The 27,158-nt window shown below is 34.0% G+C and overlaps 1 protein-coding gene across 2 annotated transcripts in view; it reads right to left on the minus strand.

Moving 5' to 3' along the window:
• Positions 1-224: 224 nt before the first annotated feature.
• The window catches only part of LOC150101396 (alpha-soluble NSF attachment protein-like), a 209,880-nt gene continuing 182,946 nt past the window's right edge, over positions 225-27,158 (minus strand). The window contains exon 10 of one of the 2 annotated variants that reach the window (XM_090400554.1): positions 225-1,384. In XM_090400554.1, coding sequence (XP_090256680.1) covers positions 1,379-1,384 — 6 coding nt within the window. In that variant the 3' untranslated portion in view covers positions 225-1,378. Of the gene's footprint in view, positions 1,385-8,462; positions 9,724-27,158 lie in introns of those variants that run through there. The other variant, XM_090400553.1, reaches the window with a different exon arrangement.

The raw sequence follows: 27,158 nt of genomic DNA on the forward strand, positions 1-27,158 counted from the left end.
GGGGAAGAACCAGAGGTCATCTGTGGAAGTTATGTAAAAGTGTGGTGAAGGCTGGAAGAGTAGATTTTTTACATGGAGAATTGTCAGTGAATGGAATGCATTACTAGAATGTGTGTTGTTAATGCAAGGAGTGTTAAGGACTTTAAGATTCTATATGATATATATGTTGTCAGTTGAATGAACCTCCCATGATGAGTCTGTAATAATAATAATAATACAAGGGATACAACTTACAGCACCAGCTTGAAATTTATTCCAAGAAATACAGCACAGACTATTTACAAATTTTCTGTAACTTCACAGAACTGGTGAATAACTGAAATAGATTATTTCTCAACTAGAATATAAACATCAAGAACATATATTTTAAATGTGAATTATATATATAAAAAAAATTTAATATGCAATTGTAATTTCCAAACTTAATTTATCAGATTTTTGTTTCTGAACTGGCAATACACATAGCTGTTAACAGCATTGTTGTTATCCTTTATATTTTATTTTAATTTTTTTTTTAAAAAGTAAAACATTTTAATATAATAACAAAACTCACAATGTGCATTAAAAGCTTATATTTCTTAGCATAAATAATAGGTATCTTAAGGAATGTTCATTCTTCTTAATATATTTACACATGCAATATTTTTAATTATGTACACTCATGGACCACTTTTCTTGACTGTTTTCCAGATTTGAAAAACAAGGTATGAATGGTGAATAAAAGTTCTTTTCATCAAGAAAAGTTTATGTACAATGTTAGTTCTCAAAATATACAGACTTGCTTGTTAGCCATCAATAATATATTTCATTTTAAACTTTTTAGGAGAATTTACACATACTACTTGAAATTATGCTTTTACTTTCTGTTTAAGCCATTTCAAATACTATTTTATGAAAATATTTTAAGTAAAATGAGGTTATGATTAACCTGACCTGATAGTCCATGTTTTAAATTTAGCGATTCTTCTCAGATGCTAGATAGGACAAACTACCTGCAGTTATTCAAGTTTGAATTACTGCAGGTATTATTATTAATGAACACCTCACTTAAGTGAGTTGTTAATTAGTAATAACCAAGTTTTGTATTGGTGTGCCATACCACCACCTTTATTAACACACAAATGTGGTATCATTTTAATTTCTAAATTTTCCTGCTGTCGATGAATGCATACTGGCACCTATTGTTTTACAAGACAAGTGCTGGTAATAACTGTCACTTTTTACTGAGTAAAGCACTGCAAGCCTAAGAAAAACAGAACATATGGATTTTAAAGTAGTGCAATACCAAGGCATCTTAGGCCGAAATTCAAATAAGCTTGGATCTGGCACAACAGCAATCTGCAAAAATTCACCTAAGGAAAAGTAGTCCATGAATTGGTCATTGCTGAAATATAAAATTATAGATTAACTCAATTTTGAAACCTCATAATACCAATTACTGATTCTCATAGTTCGTTAGTAAAGCACTATAAGTCTAATAAAAACAATATATAGACTTAAATAGCATGATACCAAGGCAATTAAACATAAGTCATATGCTTCATTTGTTATCATTCAGTTCTGAAAGATGATAGAAGAAACAGGTTGCTTACTCAGCTATAAAATGTTTTTTTTTTTTTTTTGAGTGAGTGAAAATAAATTATTTACCACTAAAGCTACTTTTACAAAACAAGGAAATAACTCCTTCCCCCAATACTGCATTCAGAGTACACATTTTCTTGGATTTTTTATTCAGCAACACAACAAAAACATAACTGAACATACTGCATATATTTTAAATTATTAATAACATCTGTATTTGCTGCAGCAAATAAAACAATTAAAAAATTTGACAAAATATTTTAATGTCATGCCCAGAAGTTCACAGCATTACTTTTAGGCTAATACTAGATAACATTTGAATATTAAAATATGCGTGATACCCATACTTATCTACACTGAAATGAGCATGATTCTTTCTAACTTGTGTTAAGCAATTCCTTACTTGATCTGAGCTCTTTATACTTCAGTGTCATTTGATGCTGCACAGTGAATATTTTCTTTATGTGCAATCAGTACGAACTTAAACAAAAAAATTGGTACAAATAAATATCACTGTAATCTGATCCACTCGATATAGGTTTACTTTATATTTTCAGTTTGACTAGTTAGAAATTAGCATATTTTTTTATCATCCATTTATTATTCTGATGGAAGATTAAAAAAAAAAAAGATGCTGTTTTGATTGTGATTAGATTTTGGAAAAAATAATTAAAATGAACTTATTTGCATAACCTGGTTACCATTTATAATACAGTAAAAAAGAATAATTAATAAGGGAAATACATGTACTATTATTTTTCTGGATTTTGCAAAGCATTTCCCAGGTGACATATGATTTCATATCTAAGTCACAACATAATAGGTTTAGATATCATGTTAGCAGATTGAATTGGCTGTCAGATAAATACCAGGAAGAGGAAGATTATAAGTTAGAAAACTTACACTCAGTGTAAACTTTTCGAGGATAATGGTGGTAGAGTATAATAAAGTTTAAACAATGCTTTGAGAGTATGCTCTAATAGTGGAAATTCTGTCCATCCTCCCACTTCTGAAGGAAGTGGGAGGATGGACAGAAATTTATTTAAAGTTCATTGGCTAACAGAGACAAGGAATGGAGTGGTTCCATCATGTAAGGATCTGCTCTGACAACATCTGGACCCAATCACCATGATTTGGAGGATGAAAAAAAAGTTGAAGGACAAAGGTGATATTAAGAACTGTGGAATGTTGACTATGAAGATAGATTTATAGCGTGTAATCTGCAGCATTCAATACACAGAAGGTGAATATGACTGAAACATTTAAGCTGTTGAGAGAAATTAGATGGATAAATATCTTTTCAAATGATATTTGTCCATCTAGGACTCTCACTGGAAGTTGCACAAAATGCATTGTCTGACAGGATGGCAAGAGAGTGAAGAAAATAAATAAGTTTAAAGAGACCCTAAATGTATCTTAACACAGGAATAATGGTAGAGATGGATTAATACAGGGGATGCCCTAAACTTAACTGCCTGCCTTGATATTTTTTCTCTGCAAGAAATATTGTTCAACTGACATACACTCTCACTGGGTCATGTTTTGCGACCATTTTGTATTTTGTAAAATGCTGAGGCATTCTATTTAACAATATTATTATTTCAGGCAACTCCAAGGAGTCGACAGACTCATCGAGAGAGGCCCTAACATCATGTTAAGAACAACTATTCGACATTCATATAGTATCTATCATACCTTGCCTTGAACTCATTCACAGTCATAGCACCCACAACAGACTCTGGCAGCTTATTCCACTCATTCACCACTCTCCAAGTAAAAAAACCTAGCTCTAACACCCTTGCCCAGCTTCCATGTATGGCCCCTAGTCCTCCCACCACCAGCCCTATTCTCAAAAATATCTTCTGAATTAATCTTATAGAAACTCTTCAGTAATTTGAATGTCTCAATCATATCACCCCTTTTCTGCTTATCAACAAATTTTTGCAACCCACAAATCTTCAACCTGTTCTCATAGGGTTCATTCCATAGACCTGCTGTCATCTTGGTCACTCGTCTCTGGATCTTCTCCAACTCCTCCCCATCAAGAAGAAACCCTGGCGCCCATATCTGGGTACAGTAGTCTAGATGGGGTCTTATCAAGGCTAAATATATATATTAACAATATAAACTATAGTGTGACCTCAACTTGCAGTATGCATGAGTCATATCCAGAAGTTTGCACAATCATATCTTTGTTTTCATGAACATGGAATTTTGGTTCCCAGTGTAGTATAAAGGAATTTAAAAAAAAAAAAAAAAAAAAGAGGATACTCTGCTTGCTACAGAAACAGACTGTCTGAAAGAAAAGCCTCTGCACAAAAAACAGTTGTAGTCATACTTTATCTCTTAAGTCTTTTTGAGCTGGTCTTTTGCCTCTTCATGGTCATTTGGTTTAAAATTTGTCTTCACACTATGCTGTAATGTTAAAATGAATTCACAGCTGCAAATAGTCTTAGTTTTAATATATATTGCATACATGCTTCCAAATGAAAGACAGCATATTATTATTAACTATAATCTGTTTTTTCAAATTTCCTTGCTCACAGTGGGCTAAAACTTTATGCTGTTTAGACAAAACGTTATCACACTATAAACATGAATTTATTATCAGTAGCAATATTAGAATTCTTCAAATCTTATATTACTCACACCTTCACAATACTTCCAATCAAGTCAATATTACAGAAAATGTCTTTAGTTTTCAGGTTTAAACCAAAAATTTAAAAGTAAGTAGGAATGTATTTTACACAGCTGTATATGAGAGGATTACAAGCAGAAATAATGGCAAATGATGGTTTCTGGATATCAGAATAGGATTTGTTGAAATTAACAGGAGTTCTGTTTTAACTTTAAGAAATTGCAAATGTATACAAAGAAAATGTTAATCTAGACAAAGAGAGCACTGCATATTTTCTCTACATAACTAATTATTTCCAGAGTATAAACACAATTTTCATATTCAAGGACATCAGCCCTACTAGTACATCTACAACCATTTGTAATTTGAGCCACAGAAAATATTTAAGTATTGTTGTAGACAATGTTCTGCTGACCAGGCTACTATCATTTCTCCTCTTTTTATTCAATTTGTGTAAAATGTAGACTGCTGATTGATATTTGATTTTTTTTTTTTTTTGTGCAGCTGATCAAGAAACATACCAACAGATTACTTACTTTTTGCTTTAGCTTCTTGCCCACAAACAGGTAAAGGGGAAAGTACATATTGTAGGATTGATATATGATAAAAGTTTGATCTTGTTTTTGTTGTCAATAGCAGTTATTTTAAAAACTATGTATATGTAAATTCAAGATGCCAAGAAATTATATTCTTGGTTTCATCCTTTATCTAAGTGTAAGCAAACAAAGTTTGCACATGAAATGACTTCACGACTGGGCTACTTGTGTATAGAGGCTGATGACTTCACATCAATTGCCTTAGTATCATATAATGCAGTGTACATCCTTATGGACATGTATAATGCTATGCATTACTGGAAGGGCCACTACCCAGACCAGTTTCAACCTTTATATTGAGGTCTCATCAGTGGGAGCCAGACCCAGCCAAAGAACTCCAATTTCTTAAAAGCATCTTTTACAAAATGGCTATAATGAACACACCGTCTTGAGACTTTTTATCAGGCAATGCATTCAGTGAACCTCCAGTGATTAAAAAAAAAAAAGTCAAAGGATTACTCTTTCGTATATTAACCTTATTTACTAAATTATAAAATAAGAAGAGTACTTACTCCTTTCATCAGGATAAGTTCACTACTTCGATCTGTTAAACCCAAACACAGTCCTCTGAAATATCCAGGAATTTATCCAGTGCGATGTTGCTGCAGGATGCCATATTATTGACACACAGCATCAAGGAGCATATTAAAATTATAGAATACTACAGAATTGAAGCCACAGCTCTTTTCACCTGTAGTATCATCAACTGCACACATAGCTTGACAGAAAGACACAAAGTTCTGTACCATGAATCCAAACTTTTACAATCTTTGGAAGTATTATCAGATCCTGTACACCTGAATGCCAAGCCTAGCATTAATTGAGAAGGTTTTCTAGCTATGGCCAGTCAAGAAAACAAACAAACAAGAGTATGTCAACATGCACAATGAATTCACAACACAATTTAAATCATCAGAATCCTATATAATTCCATGTTTGTTGTCACCATGCCAATTTTTTACTGTTTGTCTATTAATTCCTTCAACACACCTGAAAAACTGTTAAATTTTTAACAGTTTCCTATAAACTGGCATGGCAAAAAGCTGATCTGATTGTCATGAATATATTCATATTTCAGCTATGAATTTTCTGTTCCTATTGTAATGCAAGGTGTTAGAGTAGTTATACAGCCCTACTGCAAAAAAGAGCACAGGTCTTTGGAACTGATGATGCTGTTGCCTGATGTGCAAACATTTACTGCACTCAGGTTAAGTTTTGATGAAAACACTAAAACATACTGAGATACAAAATAACACATTTTATATTAGATTTCTATACTTATATATATTTATATATAAATGGGAAGTTAAAATAGATATAATTATCTAATATGTCTGTTTATATTCCTGATATATCTCCACCACTGGATCCTACCACTAAATATTACATTACCTCTTATTTGACTACATGAAGACCACAGGCAAAATTTAGACTTAAAATGCCTTATAATCCCTTAATTATTTTATCTAACAACCAACCTTTTATTTTGGTCCAAACAATTAGTGCAATCTAATACATGAAACTTTTTAATGTTCTAAGAACTGAACTCTGTGGGAAGGTATCTCGAAGCTTATCTAAGAATGCCAAGAATATTTATAACAGCTTTTTATCTTAAGATGAGTTAGTGAGTCTCATGCAGTGGTGGTAAGGTTTCCCCCCACTGCAACAAAATCACCCAGAAAAATACAGGCAGCCCATGGAAATAAAATCAAATGCTCTAGGTAGCAACAATGTAAATTGTTGCTGGCTTTAAGAAAGTTAATATATTACCAAGAATACTCGCCTTAATTTAAATCAAAAATACATGTTTCACTGCTTTTTTTTTTTTTTTTTTTTTCCTGTAACAGCATCATTAGGGGTGAACCAGCAATCAATGGAAAGAACACAATGTTCTGTTCCACTGAGAATAATATAAGATTTTTGAACTAAAATAGTAGCTTAAATGTGATTTATCTAGCACATATGCAGTTCACTGTTTTGAACAGCTTACAGGTTGTTCACATAGTAGAGATCTAATACACTGTAAGATCTGATAAGCAATTCACAAGCACTGAGACCCTTGTTTCATTTCAGACTGCTATGCAAGTGAACTACTTTGTGTACTACTTCAAGATGTCTAGTGAACTAGACATCTTGAAGCAGAAAGACAAGGGTAATTTTCAAGATACACCATCAAGATCATGGATTTTGGCAGACACATGACAGTAAGTACAACTTATTTCTTCATTTGTGACAAAGCAGTCTTCATTCTTGAATTTCAGAACTTTTTTTTTGTCTGACCTATGTACAACTTGCAAAAAAAAAAAACAGCAAATTGTATAGATGCCAGCTACTGTCAACAACAAACCATGATGTTGGAACAGTATTCCTGGTGTCTGTATATTGGCTGTGTTTATAATTATAATATTATAATTACTCCAATATGAGAGCCAAGTTTATTTAGATATAACAGGCCTCTGGGGTGAAATATAATATTGAACTATTAAAATTATGTTGCTATAGTGATAACATTATTTTGAATAATGAGTTATCTTCCTGCTGATGAATGAGAAACAGTCCCTCCTTTATAAGAAATTCTGTATGTGTTTTGGCATCGTTCTTTAAATGACTGCTCTATTTCTAATGAAAATGATAGTGCAAATGAAAACAATTAATATTTTAGCATTTATCCATTTTCATTTAAGTCTGTTTTCATAGTTTTGAATAAGACATTGGGAAATTGCATGATGACTATTGATCTGAAATCAATTGCTTCTGCATACAAGTAGCTAAATTAGGAAAATATTTCATAAGCAAATTTTTGTCTGAGTGCACTTCATCATATAAAGAAGAAAAAAAAAGAATATAATTTCAAGTATAATTTACTATCCTTCTTGGTACAAAAAACTTGCTACAACTTTAGCAATGAGTCAGCTTATACATCCACTATCATTTTCCAGCAGAGCTATATATATACATAAGACTAAATGCACACTACTGTTTTCTATTGAAAACAGACTTAGAAAAGAAGTTGGATAAACATCTACAACCATTAGTGTTTGAAGAATGATATTCTGAATTTTACTATTAAATCATATATATTATTAAATCATATATATTAAGCTAACTTTTTACATGTGAAGGAGTGCATATAAGAATTAAGAATAAAAAAAAAATTAGTAGAGTGCAAAAAATGTTTGAAATCCTTATTTTTTTTCATTATCAATCCTATAGTGTTATGGAGAAAGTAAGAATATGATGTACTCCTACTTTCCCCACATGACACAATGGGAGGGAGTAGGAATATGATGTGTTTCTTGAACAGCTTAGGTAGTAACTGAGGAGGAAGAGAAGATGGTTGTTTGACTAACTACAATAAAGCTTTCATAAAGCAAAATAACTTAAAAATTTGCTTTAATAACCATTTTCATTATCTTGCATTTTAAATTAAATAAAACATCAAAGAACCTCATTAGCATCTTAGTTGTGATATGGTAAGGTATTAACAAATGAGTATGAAATCTTAAGATACCGAGAATATAAATAAAATAATAAAACATGATTTTATTATATACACATTAGTGCACCAGTGAACACCAATATATAAATACACACATATATCACAATATATATTAATATATATATACAAAAAAAAAAAGTCTGTACATAATACTAAAGAAATACCATGTAATTATAATTTATATGAAAACTAGAAGTTTGCTTGATGATGCATGGGTTCCTATTGTTATAATTAAAATTTAATATTACAGTATTTCATAGTTCATTTCAGTTTAATAACAAGCTTAGTTAAACCTGTATTAGAATAGTCTGGAAAGAAAACAAACTTAATTTTAGAAAACTAGGACAAAAAATTTGCCATAATTCATTTCCCAGCAAAACCAACAAATAATTTAAACTATGAAACAGAAAAATATTACTTTAATTTTAAAAATAACATGATTATGGATAGTTGTAAATATTTTTATAAATATATACATGGATAGAAGACTCAAGTATATATATCTTTGCATGATTATAACAGTTTATTATGTATGTATGTGTGTATATTTTTTTATTTTTTGACTAAAAGCTCATGCAATTATAATCAGTGAATTATACATTTGTCTGACACTACATTTTCTCCATTCGGCACAGCAAAATTTCAAGATGCTCAAGTTATCTGTATTAAATCTCTTCTTTATATACAAAACTCACTTATGCTGAAATATTTTAACTATATTTATTGAAAAGCCATGCTATCAACATTATCAAAAACATAGTGCACATTTTGCTTAATTCCTCAAATTCTACTGTATATCATAATCCAGTAAGCCTGTTTTCTGAAGCCTAGATACATATATCATGGAAATCAGAAAATGGTCAACTGAAAATACCAAAGATAGAAGCTTGTCACAGAAATAATTTACCAATAATTATTAAATCAAATTTCAACTGCAGAACAAAAGTCCAGTCAACTTTATATGTGTATGGGTACATAGTAAAATCATATGCAATTTCTAATACTATTTACTAATGGGTATTTTGTTTAATGAGTCATTTATGCATGTATATATTTCATTTCAGATGATTTTGATTGTTATATCACAGCTAGATACAAATTGATATATTAGCCCCCATTTATGATTAAAAATGAAAAGTCTGAAGTCGTGAAATATGCTGGAATGCAGAAGAGTGACAAACATCAAATAACACTATAGTATACACCTTAACGCATTTACAGATAAAGCTCATGATGCATAGCACCATTCAAGGAAAGAGTTAACAAAGATCAGGAGCATCTTGGAAAGTTTTCTTAATGCGTAACAAAATGTTGGTGTGCCACTGATCTAAACGAGAAATGGAATCATAATCCTTAACTGCATCTGTGAAGCCATCGACATCCTGTTCTTCTAATTTTTCTACAAGTTTCTAGGGAAGAATAATTTTCACAAGAAAAGGTACAGTATTAATGAAATATTAAAATAACTAATATACACAGCTAACAAGCTATTTCTATCTGTATAGAAAGTGTGGCAAAAAAACAGTAATGTGGATGCATTAAAAAAAAAAGTATCACACCAGAGAAGCATAATATGTGACCCTAGCATTCCAACAACACAAACTAATTTTAAGTTGCTTGTTTGGTTCATCTATCACCATTAGAAACGAGAGAAGGAAATAACAGATCAACAACAAGTTTGTCCTGAGCACAAATATTTTGTGCTCAGGACAAACTTGATTCTTTATCAGAGATGATTCTTTAAGTGGATAACCCAAAACAACCAGCAGTGCATGCTAGTGAGTTAAATGCAAATCAGTGAGATCAGTAATTACCATAAACATAGTTAAGAAAAGAATGTGGGTGTTTTGTTCCACATTGTTTTAGGTGATGAGAAAACAGACTACTGAATGTTGACAAATTTATTCATGTAGCTGATAATGAGCCCAGTTTCTTACACAGCATCATTATTGGACGAGAGAGCTGGTGCAGTTTAATCTTTGAATACAGTACATATGATCCTCAGATGAAGTGCAAAATGGCAACCACAAAGCACACAAGATATCGCATATCAAACCATGCTGATCACATTCTTCAACCATAAAGAACTGTTACAAAGCAATTACCACTTAGAGGTAGTGAAATGTTTGTTGGCAGGAATCAAGTGCATCAAGCCAAATCCAGAACAGTCTGGCTGGCTACTATGTATAAAATGTATCTGCTCACAAAGCAATTAATATGCAGATATTTCTAACCCAAAAGCAGGTTGTTGCACAACTACTCGTCTTACTTCCTTGACTTCATCAGAATTTTTTCTACTTCTTGAGGTGAAACTAACTGAAAAGGACATAAATTTTGTAGCATTTGTGATAAAAGAACTAAACTCATCTATTTTGATGGTATTTAAGTTTTTCCCAAGCTTGTATGAATGTTATAATTAACATATTCAGTCCCTTAGAAGTTATTTTGAGGAATATGTATATGAAACTTTTGCCACCATCAATAATAATGTTCAAGGAAAAGAAACAGTAGCTATAGAATTATAATAAATATGAGAATAATCTTGAATGGCAAGTAATATCAAGTAGAGTGAGGAGGGTACAAAAGTCAATACAATTTTTTTGCAACTCCATCCGGTGATGTCAAGTATATTTATGGGAAGGGCTATGGTAGAATTGGGTGTTGGAAATGAATAGATTATGTTTGCAGAATTCAAGTAATTTTTCTCCTCTGTTCCGAATTTGCCCATGACACCTTTCATATCTGGTGAGGAGTTGAAATTTCCCATGACTATTAAGATATCTTTTTTTTTATTAGTTTTGTTTATAAGGTCTTGTAGTTTGAGATAGGAGACATCTATTTCTTCATCATGTGAATGGTCTGGTACATAGATTTGGATTATTTTTATGTATATCCCCTCTTCCTTAGCTTTCATTCTTGGTCTGTGTGGCTCAATGGCTGTGATGGAATTTATAAGGGTATTTTTTTACTAGCACGCCAACTCCTTCGATGTGGACATTGTCTCTTCCCGAGTAGAACAATCTTCCACTTTCTAAGTTCATAGCTCCTTCTCTTGGCCAATGTGTTTCTGCAAGACCAATTATATCCCATTTGATTTTTTCCAATTCCTTTTCCATTAGATCCAGCTTTCCTGTCTTATAAAGCATTCTTATATTGAGAGTTAGGAGGTAAAAACACTTTTTGGCTGACCACATTGCATATTTCCCAACTGCTTCCTGTACTCGAGAGGCAGTCACATCAGCTGCCCTGGACGTGGTGGCATTTTCTCTATTTGGATCCTCCAAGTTCATTTATATACAGAGTCTGTCAAAAAAAATGTATACACATTTCAGCAAAAGAAAAACCAGTATAAAAATTGTAATACTAAATTTACAGACATCAAGGGACGAATACAAGTTTTGACTTCTACAATTACGCGAGGTGCTCAAACGTTACCATCAGCGTCTAGACACATTATTATGGCGAACTACTGCTTGGACAACATTGGCCAGTGGGATTGCTGTGATGCCAGTTTCTTTCTGAAGGGTCACCCAGTCTAGCTGGTTTTCTACAATACACTACATCCTTCAGAGTTCCCCCAGAGGTAGAAATCCAAGGGTGTTAAATCAGAAGAATGTGGGGAAAGGGGATTCAAAATTGTTGGCCTGGTTGGCCGAGCGGTTAGCGTATCTGCTCTCCAGCCAAAAGGCCGCGGGTTCGAATGTTTGTGATTGTCTGTGAAAATACTAATGGTGGTGGGCAGTAGATGCCGTTGGAGTAGATGGTCGAGACAGAGAGCTGTAGAGTAGGTGCCCACCCTCGATGAGTCTTTGGACTCCCTGGAGGGATCAATAATTAATAATAATAATAAAATGGTCTTGCATTCCTCAAACAACTATCGTGCCTTGGCCATTTTGTTTGACTGTCCTACGAGTCATGTGTTGAGGCTAGCATTCATGTGAGTAATGACATCTTTTGAAAGAACATCATACTGCACATTGCTACCATAATTTCATCCAACTTCGAAAAAAGCCCATAGATGACATCTGTTCAAGTGTGTATACAGTTTTTTTTAATGGACACTGTATTTATATAAATGAACTTGGATTTATATCTAAGTTTTCTAAATCTGGAAAAGGCATATGCCAAGAAAAAGCTGTTCAAAATGCTTTTAATTATATGGCTTAAATGGGACATTATATCAAGCAATACATATTCTATATCTGATCTGTATTCAGCAGTTTGAATTGAAAGAGGTACAGGAAGATGGTTTGATGTTAAATCAGGTGTGAGACAGCGGTCTCCATTGCTGTTCATCATTTATATGGATAACATTATGAAGGGAAGTAGAATTAAATCTGATATCGAAATTGGAGATGTTAATTTCAGCTGTTTATGCAGATGATGTCATACTCTTAAATAAATCCAGTGCAGATCTCCAGAATTCTCTAAATAGAATAACAAATTTGGAATGAAAATCATCAAGAACACAGACTTCAACTGCATCATACAGGAGAATCTATAAAATAAGTACAACATTTCAGTTATTTAGGCATAACTTTTAGTGAAGATTGCAAATCAAATCTGGAAAGAAATACATCAGAATTAGCAAAGCTGAGATAGGTAGGAAGTCATCTGAATAACAGAGAAATTAGAACTCTAAACTAGCTATATGTAAGACAGTGTTCAAACAAATTTTAACATGTAGATCTGAGACCTGGGTTAGAACTAAAACACTTGTTCAAAATGGAGATCAAACAAATGGCAAAATCATATTAAAAAAAAGAGCATATTAGTACAGAACATGACGTTACCATTCATACGTGAGCAGAGCTATTCTCAGGTGATATTGTCACTTAAACAGAATGGGAGAGAGAAAAGGTTAGCAAAACTAGGTTTTTATGGTTCTAGGAAAAAGACCCAGAGGAAAACCAAAATCTAGGTGGACTGATACAGTAGGATGTCTTAGAAGACAAAAATAAAATATAAAATCTGATAATATTAGAGTCATGACAGATATTAATTTGGAGAAAAATTTTCAATAGGAAATAGTAATGATGTAACATTTACATGCAGTAGAGGGTGCAAAGCAGGATTTAATGATTTGTATGAAAATACTTTTTCTATCTATATCTTTTTAATTTCAATTCTATCTTGTTACTTTTTTTTTTTGCCACAGTGTGGATTATAAAAAAAAGTTTTTATCTTTGCTGTTTGAGATGGATATGATGCTTATATTATAAACAAGCAGAATGCTGCATTTAGCATTCTGACTGTTTGTGATGGTAATATTGGCAAAGCGGCATGTTGCCAACTATGCTTTTTGTGGCAGACCACATAACTATATCAATACACTGCAAACCCTAATTCTTAGAAATAATTTTATTAAAATGTTAAGCATGCGAAGAGTGAGCAACTAATTTTGATAGTCTTAAGACAACTTAAGACTATCAAACTAATAACTAAAGCAATGAATCATGTTTTATAATATAAGCATCATTTGAGCAGTATCTAATCCTATGATGTTACTATTGTAACATCATAGTATTAGATGGATGACAAGGGAGGAAAAAAAAAAAGAAAAAGGTACGTGAAATTGTGAAAAGGATTAACCCCCCAACCGGCCATGACATCTATAGACACCCAGCTAAATCTGGATACGATTCTGTAGTAACACCTATTGAATAATATGGATAAGAAGTGCAATTTGGTCTCGCTAGCGCAGTTAGCCTAGTGGCTGTGTGCTTCGCAAGCATATGCCTGGGGAAGGAGTGTCCTAGGCTTGATTCCTGTTGGTGATGTGAGGAGCTGAAGGATCTTCCTCAGCCATAGCCAAGTTAGCCAGTCTTGGCCGTGGACAGTAGGGTTTTCCCCCAGTTTAACCTGGGGTTTTTTATCCCGCAAAGCAGGCAAACTGGCCTTGAGAACTCAACACTACAGGACATAGGATACACCAGGACGTAGGGCTAACCACATTATCCTGTGAACGGTTTGAGGTCTGATGATTAATAAACCCTCGACATCGCAAGATAAAAGTGGGTAAAAAGGAAGATGAGATTTCATCCACCTCAGCAGGTAGGAAGGTTAAAGCTCTCAAAACAGAAGTATTAAATCACCAACTCTTTGCTTGCAAGCTATAGAGGCAACCAAGCTTCCTAAACCGTGGTGGGTTTCACGTGACATGTCCCATTATTACATATCCAGTTGCATAATTAATGAATGAACAAGGCTTGGCTAACAATGCATTTCAGTAGAATTTAGCCAACCAAAATATATTCTGTATTTGCTTAAAACAACACTTACTTTGTCAACTGAAATTTCATCCAGTTAATCCAGGTCTTCTCTTTTATATGAAATATTCTGAACATGATTGTGGAAAACTATTCTTCAAATTTTTGATCTACAAGCATGGTCTGAAAATTTATCAGCCTAACAATGAAAAAACGAATTTATAATTTCACAATTATTTTTATTTTTCAACATAATCTCCCTCAAGACTAATACATTTATTCCAGTGATGCTCCAGTACCATTATCCCGTCCCTGTAGTGGTTCTCAGTAACATCTGCAAAATACCCCTCTACAATCATCTCTTGATTCGTAGAAAAATACTGACCAGCGATGAAGGGTTTTAGTTTTGGAAAGAGATAGAAGTCAGAGGGAGCCAAATCTGGGGAATTGGGCAGATCCCTTGATTTTTCCATTGCCAAAACACCTTTGTGGGCAGGTGCATTGTCCTGATGAAAGATGATTTTTTTTTCTTCTGCAAACCAGGTCTTTTCTCACAATTTTTTTTTTTTTTGTCTAGTCTGTTAAAAGATTGGAATAATATTCCCCAGTTATTGTTTTACCCTTTTCAAGATGATTAATGAACAAAAAAGACTTTAGCATCCCAAAACACTGATGCCATGACCTTTCTGCTGATGGAACGACTTTGTCTTCTTTGGTGCTGAACAACCGGCTTCTGTCCACTGTTTGGATTCTGGTGTGTAATGGTGAATTCAAGTCTCATCCAGAGTAATAAATGGATGCACAAAATCAGTTTTATTCTTGTTAAAACACTCCAAGCTGTTCAGAGATTTTCATGCAAGTGCATTTTTGATCTGCTGTGCAGCACCCATCTTGTGCAAAGCTTTTTCATTTGTAATTCCTCATGCAAAATATATCCTACACATTCTTTTATAGTCTGTAGTCTCAGCCTATAGTCTGTATACCTAATGATAGTCTCAGCAAGTTCACGCACTTTGACTCGCTGGTCATCCAATACCATATCGTGGTATTGGATGATCGCGTTACACTTTTTGGACGTCCTTCACATGGATCATCTTCAAGGCTGGTACGACCACATTTAAACTCTGCAGCCCATTTCTTAATTGTCGAAAACGAACTAGAAGAGTGCCCATAAACTTTTATGAACTTTGAATGAATATCTTTTGACATTAAATCTTCTTTTACCAAGAATTTTATAACTGCACAATACTCAATTTTATCCATTTGAGGGATACAGACAACACTTTGCTTCAGACAGCTGTATAAAACAAAACTACTTGATAGAATGACTTGCAATTTCACATGGATGCTTATGACAGATGTAACAACTTAGAAAAAAAAAAACCTTGCCGATAGTGTTGCCATCTATGGTCGAGGCCGAGAACTTTTCAGACCACCCTCGTAGTTAAGATATTTTGATTGTATTTTCTACTTGGTCACAGTCTCCAACACAATCCAATTTACTATAGAAAAATAAAATAATAGACACTTTCATTGTATAAAGAAAATCAACTTTTCAGGCAGATACGCTGTCAGAAATGTTCCCATCATCCCTACTCACAACAATATGGTTCTACAAAAAAAAACAACAGCTAATAGAGCTATCAATATGTTCTCACTCGATATCCTTCAGCTGAATTCTAACTATATTTACCTGTTTCTTATCTAATGTTATAATTTCAAGAGAATTAAAAAAAATACTTAATCCTCCCTCCGGCCCAAAATCCTAACATAAAGATTTCAATAGGGGCACCTTGAATTAGAAGTTTAAAGAAATATAATTTCTGTTGCTTTCAAACTCCATATCAAGCTGGTTTCTTATCTACTTTCCAAAAGAAAAAATTTCCTCATACCGGCAAGTTGCCCTATTATGAGCAGACCTGCTAATATCCACCCATAATAGATTTACCAATGGCTATATAAAAGAAATACACCTGCCATCACATCATGAATGGTCAGATCTATCAAGATCATGCCACAGAGAGGGACAGGAAACACCCAGCAGTATGAATGAAACTTTTTTTTTTTTTTTTTACAGGAAACTACAATTATTAGACCTCCCCCTGAACAACTACAGTTTTCACAACTAGTATTCATAAACAGTTTTTCTATTTTCATTTTGTGTTGCCTGTGTAGTATACAGTTTTTCTGTATACTGCACTGCACTGTACTGTACTGTATGACAGATGAAATATTGGAACATAAATCAGAATTTAGTCTTTTCAAATAGCATTGCTGAAGTGAATGTTGTTATTTATTATACATAATAAACTATCCATATATTATTAATATATAATATAATACAGGGCTCCAAAGATACCACTTAAATCTACTGTTCAAAAAGAAAAATTTTACTCACCCATAGTATGAATTGTGGACAAATTTTGTGTGTTATGTTGTTAATTATGAACTATTTCATATCACTCACTCACACACAGAGAGAGAATCTTTTAATAGAATTTAAAACAGCCAAATTCAAATTATATGCAATAATTTGAATTTGGCTTTAATTTGGAAGATCTGACACTACTCCATTTTTTTTTGTCTCCCAGAATGTTACATGCTGCTTCTGTTCCACTGCCTGCAAACCAATTACTAGTCTTCCATGACAACAAGAACTTGTTTATTTCATCTCATCTATCAAAGTACACTGCATCTGAGCTTTGGAGAAGAATTATGTAAACAAATATATCCTCCAATTTTTATCTGTGCACCTTGCATAATGGATGCAGTATCTGTAGACATACCTAGAAGAAGACTCAATACTGGACTCTGATTTCCTTAACTAATTTTGGTTTAATGACAAATTTTTTCATGTCATTTTGATACTGTTTTACTACTGGGCTTATGAAGTTTGGTAAATGATTTATTGAATTTGGCTTTATAATATGTCGTATTAAAGAGGTGCTTTCGGTGTTCAGGAAATCCATCTTTCTTTGGAAAGATAGATTCTATGTCATAGCTTTTTTTTTTCTTTTTTTTTTTAATTGTGAAAACTGAAGGCCTCAAAAATCTTGCAGCAATTTGAAGTTTCTGTCAACAGTCCCAGGACACCTCCAAGGACTCATCACGGGATGGCTCTCCATTCTATTTTGTTCCCCAACCAACAACAATATTTGGTGTCTCTAAACTGCATATGTTCTCATGCCAATTTGCCTGTATGCAGGAGAAAAAAAACCAGCTATTTCCATATGAGATCAGATAACTCACCTTCAATTGAAAAAAGCTCATACAAAGATTCCTCTCATCATGACGAAAATGGAACTCAGGTCTTTTCCAATCAAAAGGTGCAATACTCTGTTTTTCTTCTAATTGCACTATGTAGGCACTTACATTTTTATACATTACAGAATGCAAGTTCATTTTCATAGCACAACCACTTGAATTCCTTCAGCCACCTGTCTTGAAACACTTGATTGTTTTTAGTTGACAACACAACAGAATTCTTTTCTCTAGTGGTTTTAATATTTTCTCATCACCTTCAGTTTTGCACTTCACAAAACTAAAAAAAAGTGCAGTCTGTATTTCCTTTCATTTATTGTCCCTAATGGAGGGTGAATTTATATACCTTATCCATAAAAATAACTGAATAGGAACAAAAAAAAAGTTTGCAAAAACAACAGAAAATGGTCAACACTAGCAAAAGCAGCAGACTAACTTTTCATGAGGTAATCTAAACAATGTGATTCAGTTCTCTGGCTCATCTTTGTAAGATAGTTGCAGTTTTTAAATAACAATATTAAAAAGCCTTTTCATCATGCATGCTCACATATATAATTATGCTATGGTAATTCATGTTGTGAATTGTGAACGTAAGCTTATGCCAATACTACATTACAATGGTTAAAGAAGATTTTTGGGGAATTACACCTGCCAGTGAAATAAATGAAAATTGTCTTGTTAAATAAAATTTTAAGGGTATCTGATTTTTTATAAAAAATTATGACTTGCAAGTTGCTATTATTATCCAGGGAGTCAGGGAGGCCACAAAGGACTACATTAGTTGTCATACTTGTTCTTGAATTCATTCATACTATTTGCACACACACAACATCCAATGGCAATCCATTCCAATCACATACTCATCTATGAGAGAGAAATCTAGTTCTCATTCCTTTTTGATGGCATTCTTTCTCTACTTCCAAGGAGAATGTGTCGTCCTTTCCCCACCCTCCATAGAATGAAAAATCCTGTATGACCCTTTCAGAAAATTTTAAGTCTCCATCATATCATCCCCTCTTTCTCCTGTTTGCTAGTGTCTGCAGTCTACAAATTCTCAATCTGTCTTCATAATCAGTATTCCACAATCCTGATATCATTTTAATACTCTCCTTTGCACTCTCTAATGTATCAGAATCACTGTGGAAACCAGGAGACCTGACCTGTGCACAACAATCCAAGTGAGGTCTTATCATGGCCTTGCAAAGAGGCAAAATGACTTCCTTATCCTTAAATAAAGATTTGTTTCAGCATTGCAGTTATCCTCTAAGTTGTATTTGCAATCTTTGTTATATGGCCCTTGAACTTCAACTTCCTATCTACTAAAGCCTCAGCCTGATCACTTTCTTCTAGCATAATCCCACCAAGATGATATTGGATATCTAATCAGCTGTATGTTGCTTGTCAAATCCTTCCCAATGTGATTAATGTACAGATTGAATAACAATGGACCAAGCACTGATCCTTGTGGTACACCACTGGTTACTTTAAATCTTGCAGATTCACATTCCCCATATATCACTTTTTGATATCTCTCAGTTAGTCAACCTCTTATCCATGGCAGTCCATATTCTCCAGTTTATGCAAGTCTTCCATGCTGCATTCTGTCAAAAGCCTTAGCAAAATCCAAAAGAATCCAACTATAATTGGATACATCAGTCTTTGCAACACCCTTATGCAATGGGATAACTGTGGAATCGTCCCTATTCTGAGACTCATATTATAGCCTGGTCAAAGGAATGCGAGTTGACCTGATATCCCATCAGTCTCTTTTACTAAATTCTGCTTCGGTTGGTGCAACAGCTCTAGTAACTCTTCCTCATACATAAGTTTCTTCATTCAATGAAGAGGGTGCAGTGAGTGCAATGTTGCATACATCCATGAAAGGTTGCTCAACCTATAGTACACTAGTACCATGGATTGGCAAGAAGGAACTTGTTCACATTTATCTTGAAAAGCTGTGGATTGTATTGCTTCGAAAACACATAAGATGGCATCAGTGGAAGGGATGAACGAAGAGGAGGAGAAATTTGTTCTGTGAGTTTGGAGTCACCCTGAAACCCTGTCTGGCACTAATCAAATCTAATGCTCTGATCTTGAGTTCCTTCTGTCACATGCTGCTTGATGAAGTTGTCTTGCAACAGCTCAATAAATTCAGTTTCATTCTTCTTATGAGATTTTACTGCTATCCAATCAATGGATAATTGAAGTCCCCTTTATGATTACTCGTTTTTACCCATCTTTATTTAATGATACATACATTTCCTTTGCCATTAGCAACCGATCCAGTATCTAAGAATACTCTACTATGTATTTAGTCTTGTTAGATTCCACCTAACACCAGATGATCTCAAACTCACTGCTACATGAAAAACTAACTAGTATTAGTCATAGATCTCAACACTCACTGGATTAAATTCATCCAATATAATTAGCAGCACATCCCATCCTCTCCTATCCTTACTAGAAATACTGCATCATTTACTTATTATTTTTATGGCTATTTAGCCTATTTTTATTTAGGAGTTCCCCTTTTTTATAATGTCATTGGCTTTTTATTCAAAATTTTAGGGCATTACTGATGTTTTATATAGACAGATATATGAAGAATATATAGGAGGAAAAATTCAGACATACCTTTGTAGGATGTTGCTGGCTGTCTTCTTATTCAGCAGCATCCTGGCGTGTGGCAATATACATTCATCTGCTATTAAAGGAAGTATGATTGAAAGGGAAGGGAGGGGTTGGAGAAATGTGGGAATGAACTTTTTGAAAAACCCAGGTTTTTTTTTTTTTTTTTTTATTATTAAAGGTGGGCAGAGAATACTTTGGGAGGGAGGTGAAAATAGAAATTTTTTGAGGAAGGGGAAGGATATGATGGGATAACATCAGGGGTGGGAGATGTTTTGAGTGTGTCATCTTTGGAGCTTGGGGGAAGTGGAGGCTATGTTATTTTTACTTAGAGGAGTAACATGGGAATTTTCCTAGAAATAATACCTATGTATCATTTACACTCGATACCAGTTAGTGTGTCTGCCTCTGATAACCTGGTCTTACTACTAATGCCTACAATCTGAGGTCCCAATCTCTACTCCTTTGTTTCTAATATTTCTAGCATTTGTGTACATACATATACGTTAGCTGCATGCTTTTTTGTATACTCTTGTCTGCAGTCTTTGAGACAGTTGGACAACCTGCAGATTTCCATTTTTATCTAGTGCCTTACTTATGCAGGTGTCTTTGCACATGATTGATAGGTCTGAAGCAGATGAACACAAAATCAAAATTATCATTATTATGATAATTCCCATCATTAACAAAGCTACATAATATTGTCATTCTTACACACAAATTCTCACCATCCTTCCCCATCATAATTTAGTCTCTCTGACTCTGTGTTAGGCCTCCTACCAATTAATAATGTTTCGACTCCTGATACCAAATGCATTCAAGTGTAGCCTGTCTCTCTTATACAAATCCATTCTTCCCTCAAACTCACTACACACATTAAAAAACTCTCATCATTCCTTGTTCACACAGCCTACACATTGAATCAGTGCCATCATAGCCTTCCTTCTTAATCATATCTAGGTACTATACTTAGGATTTTCACTTTCTTACTTGCTCTTTCACTTTTGCTTCTTCCAACAACCCTTTCACATTCTCTTTCTCATACACTGAACTTATGACTACTTAAGTAATTCATACCAACTAGAATTAAGATCTGTTTATCAGTTGCATGTGCATATATTTAATTTTTTCTATGGGAAAACTTGAAGTTAACCTGCTCATCAATGGCATGTTTTTCCTTTTACAATCAACATCACCAGTAGGTGATGTTGATTGTAAAACAAACGCACTGTAAAACGTTGATTTTTGTTACAAACTTACCTAATTCTGTGCTTCATTTTCTTATCCTCCCTATGTTCCTATAATGCCACTCAACTTTCTGCCATTCCCACATCATCTGTCTAATAATCTGCTTTACCTTCCGATTTTGGAGGTTAAATTATATTTCATATTATTTTCTGTTTCTTATGCATTTTTGGCACCATTTTACAGTGTATTTATTATTGAAATATATCAATAAAAATACATTATAAGAACACTAAATACTTTAAGAACATGAAAATCTATAATAATATACTATGAAATACTAATTTTCTAAGAAAGAAAACCACAATAAAACAGATAAAAATCGCTAATTTTATACAAGTACTAAATGCTTTGAACCCAATCGTCAATTAATCTGTGGATGCAGCATATTTTTTATTTTTAAGAGGCTTTATTTTATAACAGAAGGTAAGAGATAAGTAGTGCTACCTATTTTTGATAGATTGGAATTATTTCACATTTATGATCACTTTTTTTTTGCAAACTACCTTTTGGCAGGAACAATTTACAAAAGAATTAACTGAGAAAAAACTCTTCATTAACATCCATGATCAAATAACGCATAGTAAATGAGATGTTTTAAAATGGGGAGGGGGGGGATGTAAATTACTTGCAAGGAAAACAAGTCAATGCATTTAGAACAATGAAAATTCACATGCCACTTCTCTCTGATGACTCACCCATGGTGAAGAGATTTCTCGAGTCTAATAATATACAATAAGAAATGGTTTTATATTTATATAATAATATACAAATGGCTTCTGTTCTCTAGTTTTGCAGACCAAGCCGGCAGGGATGCTGAGGTATTGCCATTAGCAATGACTATCACAGATTGTCCACTTCCCTACCAGAATGCCTCCTGAGAACCTCTCCAATCTGCCAACACACTCGATCTCTTCTTAACAAGCTTCCCTTCCAAATATACTGTAGAAGTCAGTTCTCCTGTTGGTTACTCAGACCAACCTCAAAAATCTCCTTTACCATGGAAACTTTTATCTAACAGTTCCCAGTCTCTCATCCTTTGGCACTACAAGAATGTCAAATGAGATGACCTCTACCCCTCCTTCCCATGATCTGACTGCTGCTTTAATTCTCATGATCCAAGCACCTGCTCAGCCTGAATAACAGAAATCAAGGCCTTCATTCCTCATTCCACCCAGAATCCCCCAACCGCATTCAACTCAAAAAAAAGTGTGCCAACACAGTACCAGAAAAAAACTGCATACCATGAGTGCTCAAGACCAAAACTCCAGTTTCTCACTCTGCCTATATCGTAGCATGCAACAGCTGTAAAAGAGCTTTGGTCCCTTGCCAAGGTCATTGGGGTGTAACTTTTGTCCATCATGGGATGATCCATGTTTCCTCCACTTTCACATCCAGATGGTACCCTAACTACTTCATCCAAAGATAGGGCTAACTTACTAGCATCACTCTTCTCCAATTCCTGCATATTGATGACCAGAGAAATACCCCCCACCCACACAGTACTCACTCCATGTCATGCAAAATCTTCTGCCAGAAAGAAATTTGAAGAATCTTCTTAATAACTTGAACACAAATAATGCATCTGATGTTGATGACTCGCATCTCAAATCCTGTATCACCTCTACTGGCTACTACTCTACATTATGGAAAGAGGTTCACATCCAGTCCATTTCAAATCCAAAGAAAGGGGATAAAAGTCAGCCAATAAACTACTGCCCAATTACTTTCATTTCTGATCTTTCTAAAACTATGGAGAAGTTCATCAACATCCAACTTCTGCACCATCTGGAGACCCACCAACTAATCAGTGACCAACAATACAGATATTGCTACTCTTGAGCCACAGCTGATCACAGCCTTCACTGCCCATCTCTGGACTCAAGCAATGGAAAAATTTAGGGAAATTCACGTAGTTGCTCTCAACACCTCAAAAGCATTTGATCAGCTTTGACACAGGGACCTACCTCTAACTGAATTGCCAATTTTCTCACTGGTCAATCATTATGAGTCATGGTGGATGGTGTCCTTTCCTCAGATTTCTCCACCAATGCTGGAGTTTCACAGTAAACTCCATTCTTTCTTTTCATTTAACTTCAATACCTCATAACTCAGTCTTATCTGATATCTTGCAAGAAAGAGCTCACATCTCTTATTCCTAACCTTCAATGATCAGATCTCTCTCCTGAGATATGTTTATGCCTTTTATGGCATAAATATATCTCAACCATAGCTTCTGCAGCTGCCAAAATACTCTTGTGTACTTTTCTGCTCAAGACACTACTTCACACTTTTACAGCTGCTAATGCTATACAAATCCTAAATCTGCCTAACCATGGTGCTCACACCAAAACCCTCTCTAAGATTGCTGGATGCTATCTAAAGGAGAGCTCTGGATAGTTAATAATCCCTCTCCCAGACACATTCAGTTTCTGCCTTATTTCTATTTTATTTTACAGATACTTCGGTGGATAATACTCACTGAATTGCATGATCATTACTCCACTTTCCTCCAAAATTATAAGAACAAGAGCTGTTACTCACCAGCACCCATTTACAGTCCAGCTTGAAACTTGTTGAACCAACTTCTCTGCCTCTTCTTTCATGCCATATATTTCTGTTCTGTATAAAAGTCTTTTCTAAAGAATACAACCTTCGGCTGTTCATAAAAAAATGTGAACAGATTCCTCCTTTCTTATCTTCTTCTCCACAAGTGACACTGATATTGCAACCTTTTGTATGTGGGTCAAATATATAAAACGTATACGAAAAAAATTACTGCAAACCCAAAAAAAAAAAAAAAACTATCTTGTTAACAATTAAGCATTCATGGGATTTCCATCCTCAAAGGTTGTAAACCCATAGTACACTGGTATGGTGGATGGGCTAAGTTTTATTTTAATTATTATTTACATAATCTAGATAATCTGCTAGAGACCAAACATCAAACTCTTTTTTTTTTGCAAGCCTTGTTTATGTGTATATGTCTATTTTTCAGATACTTCCATGGATAATACTCACTGAATTGCATGATCATTACTCCACTTTCCTCCAAAATTATAAGAACAAGAGCTGTTACTCACCAGCACCCATTTACAGTCCAGCTTGAAACTTGTTGAACCAACTTCTCTGCCTCTTCTTTCATGCCATATATTTCTGTTCTGTATAAAAGTCTTTTCTAAAGAATACAACCTTCGGCTGTTCATAAAAAAATGTGAACAGATTCCTCCTTTCTTATCCTCTTCTCCACAAGTGACACTGATATTGCAACCTTTTGTATGTGGGTCAAATATATAAAACGTATACGAAAAAAATTACTGCAAACCCAAAAAAAAAAAAAAAACTATCTTGTTAACAATTAAGCATTCATGGGATTTCCATCCTCAAAGGTTGTAAACCCATAGTACACTGGTATGGTGGATGGGCTAAGTTTTATTTTAATTATTATTTACATAATCTAGATAATCTGCTAGAGACCAAACATCAAACTCTTTTTTTTTTGCAAGCCTTGTTTATGTGTATATGTCTATTTTTCAGATACTTCCATGGATAATACTCACTGAATTGCACTATCACTACTCCACTTTCCTCCAAAATTATAAGAACAAGAGCTGCTGCTAACCAGTACCCATTTACAGTCCAGCTTGAAACTTGTCAAACCAACTTCTCTGCCTCTTCTTTCATGCCACCAATAAGCAGGACAGTGAAATTCATCTCCCATCTAAAGTCATTCATATACTTCCATGCCCATGGCATAATTCAAACCTATAACCTGGTTAGAAAGCAGGTATGCTGACCACTCCGCCCACCAAGTGAGCAAAAAAAAAGGGCATATTAGTAGCCAATCAATTTATGCTGCAGGAGCCCAGTACACCTGGATATATGAATGCTGCAATTGTTGTATAAAGTAAGGCAATTTTTTAATATGCATCTCATATATTCAGTTCCCCTCCCCCCTATTATTTTTCTATACTGAATTTAAGTCTGGCCACTCTCGATATTTATCTCAATTATACTAAATTTCCCACTGTGATTTGCACGTACCGTACTGCAATGTCATTAATAAATACAAATAATCCTTGTATTTATAATTGTAATTTTTTTCCTGTAGTGCACAAATTAACACAGAATATCATTATTTGCATTCCACTGATGACAACCAACCCTGATTTGTAACTCTCACCACTAAACACACCTCAAATTCTTCAAAATTCATAGTCATTATTATTGTAAAATCAGTGGATTTTGAAGGAAGAAAAAAAGGGCAAATCTAGTAACAAAAATTACTAAAATAGCAAGCTGTGCACATTTTGTGCTTCACAAACATGAGGTTGTAAACCCATGTTATTTCAATTATAAAACCTATTTGGAAGAATTGTATGCTCTGCAGTAAATAATTTTAGCCAAGGATTATTTCTGAATACATACATGAGCCAAATTAATTTTGAAAACAATTACCTCCACAGTTCCTCTTGATATTAAACACATGCCTAGAAAGAAAACTGATACATAAAAAAATGACTACAAATAAACATGCTCCAATTATAAAGGCTGCATTCAAGCATAGCTATTTTTAATCTGATGCTTCAAAGTACACCTTTTTAGCCCCACACAACTATGTGCAGTAAAATAATTTGTCAAACATTTTGTGAGCATAAAGAGAACTATCATTAAATATGAGGAGCAATACAAAAGTAATGTCTCATATTTTTTTGTCTGTTTTGATTCAAGTGCAGCAGAAAGCTTCATATGTTATTGAGTGGAAGTAGTAGTCTTTCCTAAAGTGTGTGCAATTGGTTACATGAGTGCAGCACACAAGTAGTTCAATATGGCAAAGTCATCGTACTGATGTTGTGGGACAAAGATGGAGTCTTGCTTGTGGACTATTTGAAGAGATGCACCAGAATGGTTTGTGGAGACATTGTAGAAATTGGAAAATACATCTATAGCGACCAGAAACAAGAATGTGTTTTCCTTCTCCATGACAATGCGCTCTTGGAAGAATGCTCTCTGGAGACAACAAGGAGAGCAGATAAAATAAGCTATTTGAGCAAATAAGCTATTTGCTCCTACACTGAAGCAAAGATAAAGGCTGATGGGGTCAGCATACAGCATCTCACTCAACAATGGCAAAAGTATATAAAGAATAATCAAGACTTCATTGTGAAATATAAAGGATTAAATCCATATAAAAGACGTGTTAATCCATTATTAAATAAATTATATTTTCTGAGAAAAAAGACAGTCTTTGTATTGCCACTGTATATGACATTTATATTAATCACAAACATTATTTATATTTATCTTACATCAGAAAAATCCTTCGTGTCACAAGGAATCTTTGTAAGGGCTTTTAAACTTAAGGTATAGCTGGTTTCATAACACAGGTGGCAGGGCTTTTTGCCAACAGCCAAAGCTTGATTAATGCACCAACCTCAACAAGTTTTTGAGGAGGGAAAGAATGAGTAGGCTTCATAAGCTGGGAAAGATAATTTTTATTG

This window comes from Typopeltis vanoorti, chromosome 11 (assembly GCF_054136105.1).
Source record: "Typopeltis vanoorti isolate ZY-2024b chromosome 11, IOZ_Tvanoo_1.0, whole genome shotgun sequence".
Taxonomy (NCBI): domain Eukaryota; kingdom Metazoa; phylum Arthropoda; class Arachnida; order Uropygi; family Thelyphonidae; genus Typopeltis; species Typopeltis vanoorti.